Genomic DNA, 15582 nt, shown 5'->3' with positions numbered 1-15582 from the left:
TGGAGTGAAAAAGATTTTGTGTGATCGGGGCCTGAACATGCAGGAGGGTGAAAGGAGGGCAAGGAATAGAGTGAATTGGAGCGATGTGGTATACCGGGGTTGACGTGCTGTCAATGGAATGAATCGGGGCATGTGAAGCGTCTGGGGTAAACCATGGAAAGCTGTGTAGGTATGTATATTTGCGTGTGTGGACGTATGTATATACATGTGTATGGGGGTGGGTTGGGCCATTTCTTTCGTCTGTTTCCTTGTGCTACCTCGCAAACGCGGGAGACAGCGGCAAAAAAAAAAAAAAAAAAATATATATATATATATATATATATATATTCCCTCGTGATAGGGGATTAAGAATACTTCCCACGTATTCCCTACATGTCGTAGAAGGCGACTAAAAGGGGAGGGAGCGGGGGGCTGGAAATCCTCCCCTCTCGTTTTTATTCTAATTTTCCAAAAGAAGGAACAGAGGGAGCCAGGTGAGGATATTCCAAAAAAGGCCGAGTCCTCTGTTCTTAACGCTACCTCGCTAATGCGGGAAATGGCAAATAGTTTAAAAGAAAGAAAAGAAAATATATATATATATACATAAGCATCTATACACGCACATATACATACATACTAACATATACATACATATAAAGAGACATATACATATGTACACACGTACATATTCATCCTTGCTTTCCTTCATCCATTCCTGGTGCTACCCCATCCCACAAGAAATAGCATCGCTACCTCCCATTTCAGCGACGTAGCACCAGGAAAACAGACAAAAAAGGCCACATTCATTCAAACTCAGCAGTCATGTGTAATGCACCGAAACCACAGCTCCCTATCCACATCCAGGCCCCACAGACCTTTCCATGGTTTGCCCCAGATGATTCACATGCCCTGGTTCAGTCCATTGACAGCATGTCGAACCCGGTATACTACATTGTTCCAATTCACTCTATCCCTTGCATGCCTCTCACCCTCCTGTATGTTCAGGCCCCGATCACTCAACATAATTTTCACTCCATTCTTCCACCTCCATTTGGTCTCATGCTTCTCCTTGTTCCCTTCACCTCTGACACATATATCCTCTTTATCAATCTTTTGTCACTCATTCTCTCCATAAGTCCAAACCATTTCAACACACCCTCTTCTGCTCTCTCAATCACACTGTTTCTACACATCTCCCTTACCCTTTCATTACTTACTCCATCAAACCACCTCACACCACATAATGTCCTCAAACACTGTAATAACATAAATATGCTGGGCAAATCATCCCTGCCACTCTGTCTTGGAAACCCCATATAATTACATCACAAAGTCTGTTTCCCAGAAGTTGGAAGTGAAATATATGTGCCACAATCATTTTTCTTGTGGGCAACTGTTTCACATCTACTAAGGTCTTATTTCCCTGAGTATGGAATACTGCTAACACAACTGGAAGTTTCACTCTCCACCTCTCTACTAACCAGAGTGAAATCAAAAGCCTTCTGTCATTAATTCTCTTAGCATCACCTCTCTTCAACCCCCCCCCCCCCCCTTTCCATACACCACAATATTGCTGCTCTCTCTATATTCTACAGGTATTATTTTGGTCACTGTTCTCATGAACTGTGAACTGTCTGTATGTGACCTCACCATCAAGGTCAGGGTCCACAGCACATGTCCGGCTGTCACTTCCTACAACTGCATGGAGACTGTCCATTCCAGAATTGGATGTTACTATACCTCCTTCTTTCCTCAAATAGCTAAGCTGTGAAATTATCTTCCTTCTTTTGTCTTCCCCTCATCATATAACCTTCCATCCATCCATAGTCAGGTCTACAAATGCTTGTGAGGTGCTGATTAATTTCTACTTTCTTGGTCTTCAACTTTTTTTTCACCAATGATGGCCTTCAATACAAACACCATGGGGAAACCAATATATATTGGAAAAGGGAACAAACCCTGAATGAAAAGAGAAGGCAGAGGAGGAGAGGGACACAGGTGATATGACACCAATCATCAATCATTCATAAGTGTAATATTACCTTAACATTCTCAATGAATATCTATTGAAATCACAACTGAAAGAAAGACCCATAATATATTATTTTTCTGCATCAGTGATGATGATGTAAAAAAGCAATCAAAACAGTTTTGGTTTAAAACACATTTCTTATAGTATAGCACAAAAGCACATAATCAAAACCATACCTCCATCTCAGCATTTTCTTTTGTAAGTCCTTCTTTGTCTGTATTTAGTTGTTCAATAATTTTCACTTTTTCAGAAAGGGTGTTAGTTACGGTGGTGAGTTCACCTTCTAAAGATGTTTTGATGCGTTCCAGTGCAGTCAGTTGCCCATGCAGTTCATTACGTTCTGAGATAGTATCATTCAACTCTAATTCAATCTGTGAGGAAATAATAATTTTGATTAAAGTTTGATCAACTGCATCTTTGGTAGTGTAAACTGTTGAGAGAAACTTCAATATCAAATGGACACAATATTTTGATGTACATAGATGAATGGTGAGACAAAATGAGTTACAAGAATATTCTAACAACTAGCTTAACATCTATAAGGTCTGGCAATAGCATATCACACCAACACCACAGAAGGGGAGGCCAGTTTGCTACATTAGATTGTCTATTTCCAAATTTCTTCTTGTGTGAATATTGATACATATATAATTTGTGCATTAGGTAAGAACCTGCTGAACAGAACTGTATACAAATATATACATAAAACTGGTAAGAAATACAATTTACTGTATCATCTACAATGAATAAGTTGAACTTCCCATGCTTGCTAGTGTTACTGCACTCACTAGCTGTTTCATGTCTAACACTCATTCATCTTATCATCTAATTATACTTTGTCTGTCTCCCGTGTTAGTGAGGTAGCACAAGGAAACAAACGAAAGAATGGCCCAACCCACCCACATACATATGTATCCACACACACACATATATACTGAGTGAGGAGAGACTGAGTGCAGAATGGAAAAAGGTGAGAGCAAAGGATGTAAGGAGAGTGGGGGAGGAATGGGATGTATTTAGGGAAGCAGTAATGGCTTGTGCAAAAGATGCTTGTGGCATGAGAAGCGTGAGAGGTGGGCAGATTAGGAAGGGTAGTGAGTGGTGGGATGAAGAAGTAAGAGTAAGATTATTGGTGAAAGAGAAGAGAGGCATTTGGACGATTTTTGCAGGAAAATAATGCAAATGAGTGGGAGATGTATAAAAGAAAGAGGCAAGAGGTCAAGAGAAAGGTGCAACAGGTGAAAAAGAGGGCAAATGAGAGTTAAGGTGAGAGAGTAACATTAGATTTTAGGGAGAATAAAAAGATTTTCTGGAAGGAGGTAAATAAAGTGTGAAAGACAAGAGAACAAATGGGAACATCAGTGAAGGGGGCTAATGGGGAGGTAATAACAAGTATTGGTGATGTGAGAAGGAGATGGAGTGAGTATTTTGAAGGTTTGTTGAATGTGTTAGATGATAGAGTGGCAGATATAGGGTACTTTGGTCGAGGTGGTGTACAAAGTGAGAGGGTCAGGGAAAATGACTTAGTAAACAGAGAAGAGGTAGTAAAAGCTTTGTGGAAGATGAAAGCCGGCAAAGCAACGGGTTTGGATGGTATCGCAATGGAATTTATTAAAAAAGGTGGTGACTGTTTTAGTTGACTGGTTGGTGAGGATATCCAATGTATGTATGGTTCATGATTAAGTGCCTGAGGATTGGCGGAATGCATGCATAGTGCCATTGTACAAAGGCAAGGGGGATAAAGGTGAGTGTTCAAATTACAAAGGTATAAGTTTGTTGAGTATTCCTGGAAAATTGTATGGGAGGGTATTGATTGAGAGGGTGAAGGTATGTAAAGAGCATCAGATTGGGGAAGAGCAGTGTGGTCTCAGAAGTGGTAGAGAATGTGTGGATCAGGTGTTTGCTTTGAAGAATGTATGTGAGCAATACTTAGGAAAGCAGATGGATCTGGAGAAGGCATATGATAGAGTTGATAGAGATGCTCTGTGGAAGGTATTAAGAGTATATGGTGTGGGAGGTAAGTTGCTAGAAGTAGTGAAAAGTTTTCATTAAGTATGTAATGCATGTGCACGAGTAGGAAGAAAGGAAAGTGATTGGTTCCCAGTGAGTGTTGGATTGCGGCAGGGGTGTGTTATGTCTCCATGGTTGATTAATTTGCTTATGGATGGGGTTGTTAGGGAGGTGAACGCAAGAGTTTTGGAGAGAGGGGCAAGTATGCTGTCTGTTGTGGATGAGAGGGCTTGGGAAGTGAGTTAGTTATTGTTCGCTGATGATACAGAGCTAGTGGCTGATTCAGGTGTGAACTGCAGAAGCTGGTGACTGAGTCTGGTAAAGTGTGTGAAAGAAGAAAGCTGAGAGTAATTGTGAATAAGAGCAAGGTTATTAGGTACAGTAGGGTTGAGGAACAAGTCGACTGGGAGGTAAGTTTAAATGGAGAAAAACTGGAGGAAGTGAAGTGTTTCAGATATCTGGGAGTGCATTTGGCAGCAGATGGAACCATGGAAGTGGAAGTGAGTCACAGGGTGCGGGAGGGGACGAAGGTTCTGGAAGCGTTGAAGAATGTATGGAAGGCTAGAACATTATCTTGAAAAGCAAAAATGGGTATGTTTGAAGGAATAGTGGTTCCAATAAGGTTATATGGTTGTGAGGCATGGGCTATAGCTAGGGTTGCTCGGAGGAGGGTGGATGTGTTGGAAATGTTTGAATACAATTAGTGGTGTGAGGTAGTTTGATTAAGTAAGTAATGAAAGGGTGAGAGAGATGTGTGGTAATAAATTGAGTGTGGCTGAGAGAGAAGAGGGTGTGTTGAAATGGTTTGGTCACATGGAGATAATGAGTGAGGAAAGATTGACAAAGAGGATATATGTGTCAGAAGTGGAGGGGGCCAGGAGAAGTGGGAGACCAAATTGTAAGTGGGAGGATGGAGTGAAAAAGATTTTGAGCGATCGGGGCCTGAACATGCATAAGGGTGAAAGGTGTGCAAGGAATAGAGTGAACTGGAACAATGTGGTATACCGGGGTCGACGTGCTGTCAATAGATTGAACCAGGGTATGTGAAGTGTTTGGGGTAAACCATGGAAAGTTTTGTGGGGCCTAGATGTGGAAAGGGAACTGTGGTTTTGGTGTTTTATACATGACAGCTAGAGACTGAGTGTGAACAAATGTGGCCTTTGTTGTCTTTTGCTAGCACTATCTCGTGCACGGGCGGGGGGAGGGAGATGTCATTTCATGTGTGGCAGGATGACAACGGGAATGAATAAAGGCAGCAAGTATGAATTATGTACATGTGTATATATATATATTCCTATGAGTCCACGGGGAAAATGAAACACAAAAAGTTCCCAAGTGCACTTTCGTGTAATAATCACATCATCAGGGGAGACACAAGAGAGAAATATAACAGTCAGTTGATATACATCGAAGAGACGAAGCTAGGACGCCATTTGGTAAACATGTGATTGTCATATTTACCAAATGGCGTCCTAGCTTCGTCCTAGCCGGCAAGGCAGCAGGTTTGGATGGTATTGCAGTGGAATTTATTAAAAAAGGGGGTGACTGTATTATTGACTGGTTGGTAAGGTTATTTAATGTATGTATGACTCGTGGTGAGGTGCCTGAGGATTGGCGGAATGCGTGCATAGTGCCATTGTACAAAGGCAAAGGGGATAAGAGTGAGTGCTCAAATTACAGAGGTATAAGTTTGTTGAGTATTCCTGGTAAATTATATGGGAGGGTATTGATTGAGAGGGTGAAGGCATGTACAGAGCATCAGATTGGGGAAGAGCAGTGTGGTTTCAGAAGTGGTAGAGGATGTGTGGATCAGGTGTTTGCTTTGAAGAATGTATGTGAGAAATACTTAGAAAAGCAAATGGATTTGTATGTAGCATTTATGGATCTGGAGAAGGCATATGATAGAGTTGATAGAGATGCTCTGTGGAAGGTATTAAGAATATATGGTGTGGGAGGCAAGTTGTTAGAAGCAGTGAAAAGTTTTTATCGAAGATGTAAGGCATGTGTACGTGTAGGAAGAGAGGAAAGTGATTGGTTCTCAGTGAATGTAGGTTTGCGGCACGGGTGTGTGATGTCTCCATGGTTGTTTAATTTGTTTATGGATGGGGTTGTTAGGGAGGTAAATGCAAGAGTTTTGGAAAGAGGGGCAAGTATGAAGTCTGTTGGGGATGAGAGAGCTTGGGAAGTGAGTCAGTTGTTGTTCGCTGATGATACAGCGCTGGTGGCTGATTCATGTGAGAAACTGCAGAAGCTGGTGACTGAGTTTAGTAAAGTGTGTGAAAGAAGAAAGTTAAGAGTATATGTGAATAAGAGCAAGGTTATTAGGTACAGTTGGGTTGAGGGTAAAGTCAATTGGGAGGTAAGTTTGAATGGAGAAAAACTGGAGGAAGTAAAGTGTTTTAGATATCTGGGAGTGGATCTGGCAGCGGATGGAACCATGGAAGCGGAAGTGGATCATAGGGTGGGGGAGGGGGCGAAAATCCTGGGAGCCTTGAAGAATGTGTGGAAGTCGAGAACATTATCTCGGAAAGCAAAAATGGGTATGTTTGAAGGAAAAGTGGTTCCAACAATGTTGTATGGTTGCGAGGCGTGGGCTATGGATAGAGTTGTGCGCAGGAGGATGGATGTGCTGGAAATGAGATGTTTGAGGACAATGTGTGGTGTGAGGTGGTTTCATCGAGTAAGTAACATAAGGGAAAGAGAGATGTGTGGAAATAAAAAGAGCGTGGTTGAGAGAGCAGAAGAGGGTGTTTTGAAATGGTTTGGGCACATGGAGAGAATGAGTGAGGAAAGATTAACCAAGAGGATATATGTGTCGGAGGTGGAGGGAACGAGGAGAAGTGGGAGACCAAATTGGAGGTGAAAAGATGGAGTGAAAAAGATTTTGTGTGATCGGGGCCAGAACATGCAGGAGGGTGAAAGGAGGGCAAGGAATAGAGTGAATTGGATCGATGTGGTATACCGGGGTTGACGTGCTGTCAGTGGATTGAATCAGGGCATGTGAAGCATCTGGGGTAAACCATGGAAAGCTGTGTAGGTATGTATATTTGCGTGTGTGGACGTATGTATATACATGTGTATTTGGGTGGGTTGGGCCATTTTTTTCATCTGTTTCCTTGCGCTAGATCGCAAACGCGGGAGACAGCGACAAAGCAAAAAAAAAATTATATATATATACATTTATATATATATATATCCCTGGGGATAGGGGAGAAAAAATACTTCCCACGTATTCCCTGCGTGTCGTAGAAGGCGACTAAAAGGGAAGGGAGCGGGGGGCTGGAAATCCTCCCCTCTTGTTTTTTTGTTTTTTTTTTCCCCAAAGAAGGAACAGAGAAGGGGGCCAAGTGAGGATATTCCCTCAGAGGCCCAGTCCTCTGTTCTTAACGCTACCTCGCTAATGCGGGAAATGGCAAATAGTATGAAAGAAAAAGAATATATATATATATATATATATATATATATATATATATATATATATATATATATATATATATATATATATATTTTTTTTTTTTTTGCTTTGTCGCTGTCTCCCGCGTTTGCGAGGTAGCGCAAGGAAACAGACGAAAGAAATGGCCCAACCCACCCCCATACACATGTATATACATACGTCCACACATGCAAATATACATACCTACACAGCTTTCCATGGTTTACCCCAGTCGCTTCACATGCCTTGATTCACTCCACTGACAGCACGTCAACCCCGGTATACCACCTCGCTCCAATTCACTCTATTCCTTGCCCTCCTTTCACCCTCCTGCATGTTCAGGCCCCAATCACACAAAATCTTTTTCACTCCATCTTTCCACCTCCAATTTGGTCTCCCTCTTCTCCTCGTTCCCTCCACCTCCGACACATATATTCTCTTGGTCAATCTTTCCTCACTCATTCTCTCCATGTGCCCAAACCATTTCAAAACACCCTCTTCTGCTCTCTCAACCACGCTCTTTTTATTTCCACACATCTCTCTTACCCTTACGTTACTTACTCGATCAAACCACCTCACACCACACATTGTCCTCAAACATCTCATTTCCAGCACATCCATCCTCCTGCGCACAACTCTATCCATAGCCCACGCCTCGCAACCATACAACATTGTTGGAACCACTATTCCTTCAAACATACCCATTTTTGCTTTCCGAGATAATGTTCTCGACTTTCACACATTCTTCAAGGCTCCCAGAATTTTCGCCCCCTCCCCCACCCTATGATCCACTTCCGCTTCCATGGTTTCATCCGCTGCCAGATCCACTCCCAGATATCTAAAACACTTCACTTCCTCCAGTTTTTCTCCATTCAAACTCACCTCCCAATTGACTTGACCCTCAACCCTACTGTACCTAATAACCTTGCTCTTATTCACATTTACTCTTAACTTTCTTCTTTCACACCCTTTACCAAACTCAGTCACCAGCTTCTGCAGTTTCTCACATGAATCAGCCACCAGCGCTGTATCATCAGCGAACAACAACTGACTCACTTCCCAAGCTCTCTCATCCCCAACAGACTTCATACTTGCCCCTCTTTCCAAAACTCTTGCATTCACCTCCCTAACAACCCCATCCATAAACAAATTAAACAACCATGGAGACATCACACACCCCTGCCGCAAACCTACATTCACTGAGAACCAATCACTTTCCTCTCTTCCTACACGTACACATGCCTTACATCTTCGATAAAAACTTTTCACTGCTTCTAACAACTTGCCTCCCACACCATATATTCTTAATACCTTCCACAGAGCATCTCTATCAACTTTATCATATGCCTTCTCCAGATCCATAAATGCTACATACAAATCCATTTGCTTTTCTAAGTATTTCTCACATACATTCTTCAAAGCAAACACCTGATCCACACATCCTCTACCACTTCTGAAACCACACTGCTCTTCCCCAATCTGATGCTCTGTACATGCCTTCACCCTCTCAATCAATACCCTCCCATATAATTTACCAGGAATACTCAACAAACTTATACCTCTGTAATTTGAGCACTCACTCTTATCCCCTTTGCCTTTGTACAATGGCACTATGCACGCATTCCGCCAATCCTCAGGCACCTCACCATGAGTCATACATACATTAAATAACCTTACCAACCAGTCAACAATACAGTCACCCCCTTTTTTAATAAATTCCACTGCAATACCATCCAAACCTGCTGCCTTGCCAGCTTTCATCTTCCGCAAAGCTTTTACTACCTCTTCTCTGTTTACCAAATCATTTTCCCTAACCCTCTCACTTTGCACACCACCTCGACCAAAACACCCTATATCTGCCACTCTATCATCAAACACACACATATATATATATATATATATATATATATATATATATATATATATATATATATATATATATATATATATATATATATATTTCTTTTTTCTTTTTTTTTTGTCGCCGTCTCCCGCGTTTGCGAGGTAGCGCAAGAAAACAGACGAAAGAAACGGCCCAACCCACCCAAATACACATGTGTATACATACGTCCACACACGCAAATATACATACCTACACAGCTTTCCATGGTTTACCCCAGACGCTTCACATGCCCTGTTTTAATGCACTGACAGCACATCAACCCCGGTATACCACATCGATCCAATTCACTCTATTCCTTGCCCTCCTTTCACCCTCCTGCATGTTCAGGCCCCGATCACACAAAATCTTTTTCACTCCATCTTTCCACCTCCAATTTGGTCTCCCACTTCTCATTCCCTCCACCTCCAACACATATATCCTCTTGGTCAATCTTTCCTCACTCATTCTCTCCATGTGCCCAAACCATTTCAAAACACCCTTTTCTGCTCTCTCAACCATGCTCTTTTTATTTCCACACATCTCTCTTACCCTTACCCTTACGTTACTTACTCGATCAAACCACCTCACACCACACATTGTCCTCAAACATCTCATTTCCAGCACATCCATCCTCCAGCGCACAACTCTATCCATAGCCCACACCTCGCAACCATACAACATTGTTGGAACCACTATTCCTTCAAACATACCCATTTTTGCTTTCCGAGATAATGCTCTCGACTTCCACACATTCTTCAAGGCTCCCAGGATTTTCGCCCCCTCCCCCACCCTATGATCCAACTTCCGCTTCCATGGTTCCATCCACTGCCAGATCCATTCCCAGATACCTAAAACACTTTACTTCCTCCAGTTTTTCTCCATTCAAACTTACCTCCCAATTGACTTGATCCTCAACCCTACTGTACCTAATAACCTTGCTCTTATTCACATTTACTCTTAACTTTCTTCTTTCACACACTTTACCAAACTTTCTTTTCTTTTAAACTATTTGCCATTTCCCGCATTACCGAGGTAGTGCTAAGAACAGAGGACTGGGCGTTTTTTGGAATATCCTCACCTGGCCCCCTCTGTTCCTTCTTCTGGAAAATTAAAAAAAAAAAAACGAGAGGGGAGGATTTCCAGCCCCCGCTCCCTCCCCTTTTAGTCGCCTTCTACGACATGCAGGGAATACGTGGGAAGAATTCTTAATCCCCTATCCCCAGGAATAATATATATATATATATATATATATATATATATATATATATATATATATATATATATATATATATATATATATTTTTCATTTCATTTCAAGCTAGAAGTTTCAGTTTTCTAAATTGTTTCTTACATTTTTCACATGTATATGTATGTATGTGTGTGTGTGTGTGTATATGTGCGTGTGTGTGTGTATGTGTGTGTATGTGTATATATATATGTATATCATCCCTGGGGATAGGGGTGAAAGAATACTTCCCACGCATTCCTCGCGTGTCGTAGAAAGCGACTAGAGGGGACGGGAGCGGGGGGCCAGAAATCCTCCCCTCCTTGTATTTTTTTTAACTTTCTAAAATGGGAAACAGAAGAAGGAGTCACGCGGGGAGTGCTCATCCTCCTCGAAGGCTCAGATTGGGGTGCCTAAATGTGTGTGGATGTAACCAAGATGTGAAAAAAGGAGAGATAGGTAGTATGTTTGAGGAAAGGAACTGGATGTTTTGGCTCTGAGTGAAACGAAGCTCAAGGGAAAAGGGGAAGAGTGGTTTGGGAATGTCTTGGGAGTAAAGTCAGGGGTTAGTGAGAGGACAAGACCAAGGGAAGGAGTAGCAGTACTCCTGAAACAGGAGTTGTGGAAGTATGTGATAGAATGTAAGAAAGTAAATTCTCGATTAATATGGGTAAACCTGAAAGATGATGGAGAGAGTTGGGTGATTATTGGTGCATATGCACCTGGGCATGAGAAGAAAGATCATGAGAGGCAAGTGTTTTGGGAGCAGCTGAATGAGTGTGTTAGTGGTTTTGATGCACGAGACCGGGTTATAGTGTTGGGTGATTTGAATGCAAAGGTGAGTAATGTGGCAGTTGAGGGAATAATTGGTATACATGGGGTGTTCAGTGTTGTAAATGGAAATGGTGAAGAGCTTGTAGATTTATGTGCTGAAAAAGGACTGATGATTGGGAATACCTGGTTTAAAAAGCGAGATATACATAAGTATACTTATGTAAGTAGGAGAGATGGCCAGAGAGCGTTATTGGATTACGTGTTAATTGACAGGCGCGCGAAAGAGAGACTTTTGGATGTTAATGTGCTGAGAGGTGCAACTGGAGGGATGTCTGATCATTATCTTGTGGAGGCTAAGGTGAAGATTTGTATGGGTTTCCAGAAAAGAAGAGTGAATGTTGGGGTGAAGAGGGTGGTGAGAGTAAGTGAGCTTGGGAAGGAGACTTGTGTGAGGAAGTACCAGGAGAGACTGAGTACAGAATGGAAAAAGGTGAGAACAATGGAAGTAAGGGGAGTGGGGGAGGAATGGGATGTATTTAGGGAATCAGTGATGGATTGCGCAAAAGATGCTTGTGGCATGAGAAGAGTGGGAGGTGGGTTGATTAGAAAGGGTAGTGAGTAGTGGGATGAAGAAGTAAGAGTATTAGTGAAAGAGAAGAGAGAGGCATTTGGACGATTTTTGCAGGGAAAAAATGAAACTGAGTGGGAGACGTATAAAAGAAAGAGACAGGAGGTCAAGAGAAAGGTGCAAGAGGTGAAAAAAAGGGCAAATGAGAGTTGGGGTGAGAGAGTATCATTAAATTTTATAGAGAGAATAAAAAGATGTTTTAGAAGGAGGTAAATAAAGTGCATAAGACAAGGGAAGAAATGGGAACTTCAGTGAAGGGGGCTAATGGGGAGGTGATAACAAGTAGTGGTGATGTGAGAAGGAGATGGAGTGAGTATTTTGAAGGTTTGTTGAATGTGTTTGATGATAGAGTGGCAGATATAGGGTGTTTTGGTCGTGGTGGTGTGCAAAGTGAGAGGGTTAGGGAAAATGATTTGGTAAACAGAGAAGAGGTAGTAAAAGCTTTGCGGAAGATGAAAGCCGGCAAGGCAACGGGTTTGGATGGTATTGCAGTGGAATTTATTAAAAAAGGGGGTGACTGTATTGTTGACTGGTTGGTAAGGTTATTTAATGTATTTATGATTCATGGTGAGGCGCCTGAGGATTGGCGGAATGCGTGCATAGTGCCATTGTACAAAGGCAATGGAGATAAGAGCGAGTGCTCAAATTATAGAGGTATAAGTTTGTTGAGTATTCCTGGTAAATTATATGGGAGGGTACTGATTGAGAGGGTGAAGGCATGTACAGAGCATCAGATTGGGGAAGAGCAGTGTGGTTTCAGAAGTGGTACAGGATGTGTGGATCAGGTGTTTGCTTTGAAGAATGTATGTGAGAAATACTTAGAAAAGCAAATGGATTTGTATGTAGCATTTATGGATCTGGAGAAGGTATATGATAGAGTTGATAGAGATGCTTTGTGGAAGGTATTAAGAATATATGGTGTGGGAGGCAAGTTGTTAGAAGCAGTGAAAAGTTTTTATCGAGAATGTAAGGCATGTGTACGTGTAGGAAGAGAGGAAAGTGATTGGTTCTCAGTGAATGTAGGTTTGCGGCAGGGGTGTGTGATGTCTCCATGGTTGTTTAATTTATTTATGGATGTGGTTGTTAGGGAGGTGAATGCAAGAGTTTTGGAAAGAGGGGCAAGTATGCAGTCTGTTGTGGATGAGAGAGTTTGGGAAGTGAGTCAGTTGTTGTTTGCTGATGATACAGCACTGGTGGCTGATTCATGTGAGAAACTCCAGAAGCTGGTGACTGAGTTTGGTAAAGTGTGTGAAAGAAGAAAGTTGAGAGTAAATGTGAATAAGAGCAAGGTTATTAGGTACAGTAGGGTTGAGGGTCAAGTCAATTGGGAGGTAAGTTTGAATAGAGAAAAACTGGAGGAAGTGAAGTGTCTTAAATATCTGGGAGTGGATTTGGCAGCGGATGGAACCATGGAACTGGAAGTGAATGATAGGGTGGGGGAGGGGGCGAAAATTCTGGGAGCCTTGAAGAATGTGTGGAAGTCAAGAGCATTATCTCGGAAAGTAAAAATGGGTATGTTTGAAGGAATAGTGGTTCCAACAATGTTGTATGGTTTCGAGGCATGGGCTATGGATAGTTTTGTGAGCAGGAGGGTTTGGTAAAGTGTGTGAAAGAAGAAAGCTGAGAGTAAATATGAATAAGAGCAAAGTTATCAGGTTCAGTAGGGTTGAGGAACAAGTAAATTGGGAGGTAATTTGATTGGAGAAAAAGTGGAAGGAAGTTAAGTGTTTTAGATATCTGGGAGTGGATTTGTCAGTAGATGGAACCATGGAAGCAGAAATAAGTCTAAGGGTGGGGGAGGGGCGAATGTTCTGGGAGCTTTGAAGACTGTGTGGAAGGCGAGAACATTATCTCAGAAAGTAAAAATGGGTATGTTTGAAGGAATGGTGATTCCAACAATGTTATAAGGTTGTGAGGCATGGGCAATAGATAGGGCTGTGCAAGGGAGGGTGGATGTGTTGGAAATGAGATGTTTGAGGACAATATGTGGTATGAGGTGGTTTGATCGAGTAAGTAATGAAATGGTAAGAGAGATGTGTGGTAATAAAAAGAGTGTGGTTGAGAGAGCAGAAGAGGGTGTATTGAAATGGTTTGGTCACATGGAGAGAATAAGTGAGGAAAGATTGATAAAGAGGATATATGTGTGAGAGATGGCGAACGAGGAGAAGTGGGGAACCAAATTGGAGGTGGAAGGATGGAGTGTAAAAGATTTTGAGCGATCAGGCCTGAACATACACGAGGGTGAAACGGGTGCAAGGATTAGAATGAATTGGAACAATGTGGTGTACCAGGATCGACATGCTGTCAGTGGATTGAACCAGGGCATGTGAAGAGTCTGGGATATACCTTGGAAAATTTGTGGGGCCTGGATGTGGAAGAAGAGTTGTGGTTTCAGTGCATTTCACATGACAGCTGAAGTCTGAGTGTGGACGAATGCGGACTTTGTTGTCCTTTCCTAGCGCTACCTCGCGCACACATGAGGGGAGGGGCGTGGCGGGAATGGATGAAGGCAGCATGTATGAATATATGCATGTGTATATATGTATATGTCTGTGTATGTATATGGGTGTATATGTTGGAATATTATTTATTTATTTATTATACTTTTTCGCTGTCTCCTGTGTTAGTGAGGTAGTGCAAGGAAACAGGCAAAAGAATGGCCCAACCCACCCACATGCACATGTACATACATACACGTCCACACACACAAATATACATACCTATCCATTTCAACGTATATATATATATATATATATATATATATATATATATATATATATATATATATATATATATATATATATATATATATATATTGTTGACTGGTTGGTAAGGTTATTTAATGTATGTATGACTCATGGTGAGGTGCCTGAGGATTGGCGGAATGCGTGCATAGTGCCATTGTACAAAGGCAAAGGGGATAAGAGTGAGTGCTCAAATTACAGAGGTAATGCTCTGTGGAAGGTATTAAGAATATATGGTGTGGGAGGAAAGTTGTTAGAAGCGGTGAAAAGTTTTTATCGAGGCTGTAAGGCATGTGTACATGTAGGAAGAGAGGAAAGTGATTGGTTCTCAGTGAATGTAGGTTTGCGGCAGGGGTGTGTGATGTCTCCATGGTTGTTTAATTTGTTTATGGATGGGGTTGTTAGGGAGGTGAATGCAAGAGTTTTGGAAAGAGGGGCAAGTATGAAGTCTGTTGGGGATGAGAGAGCTTGGGAAGTGAGTCAGTTGTTGTTCGCTGATGATACAGCGCTGGTGGCTGATTCATGTGAAAAACTGCAGAAGCTGGTGACTGAGTTTGGTAAAGTGTGTGAAAGAAGAAAGTTAAGAGTAAATGTGAATAAGAGCAAGGTTATTAGGTACAGTAGGATTGAGGGTCAAGTCAATTGGGAGGTGAGTTTGAATGGAGAAAAACTGGAGGAAGTGAAGTGTTTTAGATATCTGGGAGTGGATCTGGCAGCGGATGGAACCATGGAAGCGGAAGTGGATCATAGGGTGGGGTAGGGGGCGAAAATTCTGGGAGCCTTGAAGAATGTGTGGAAGTCGAGAACATTATCTCGGAAAGCAAAAATGGGTATGTTTGAAGGAATAGTGGTTCCAACAATGTTGTATGGTTGCG

General features: G+C 41.9%; 1 protein-coding gene across 1 annotated transcript in view; it reads right to left on the bottom strand.

Moving 5' to 3' along the window:
- LOC139767160 (uncharacterized) overlaps nt 1-15582 on the bottom strand; it is a 1522454-nt gene that overhangs the window by 586895 nt on the left and 919977 nt on the right. Inside the window, 1 exon segment of the mRNA XM_071696189.1 lies at nt 2188-2382. Coding sequence (XP_071552290.1) covers nt 2188-2382 — 195 coding nt within the window.

This window comes from Panulirus ornatus, chromosome 59 (assembly GCF_036320965.1).
Source record: "Panulirus ornatus isolate Po-2019 chromosome 59, ASM3632096v1, whole genome shotgun sequence".
NCBI lineage: Eukaryota > Metazoa > Arthropoda > Malacostraca > Decapoda > Palinuridae > Panulirus > Panulirus ornatus.
The sequence above is the reverse complement of the archived record's forward strand: the minus strand, read 5'-3'. Positions and strand labels throughout refer to the sequence as shown.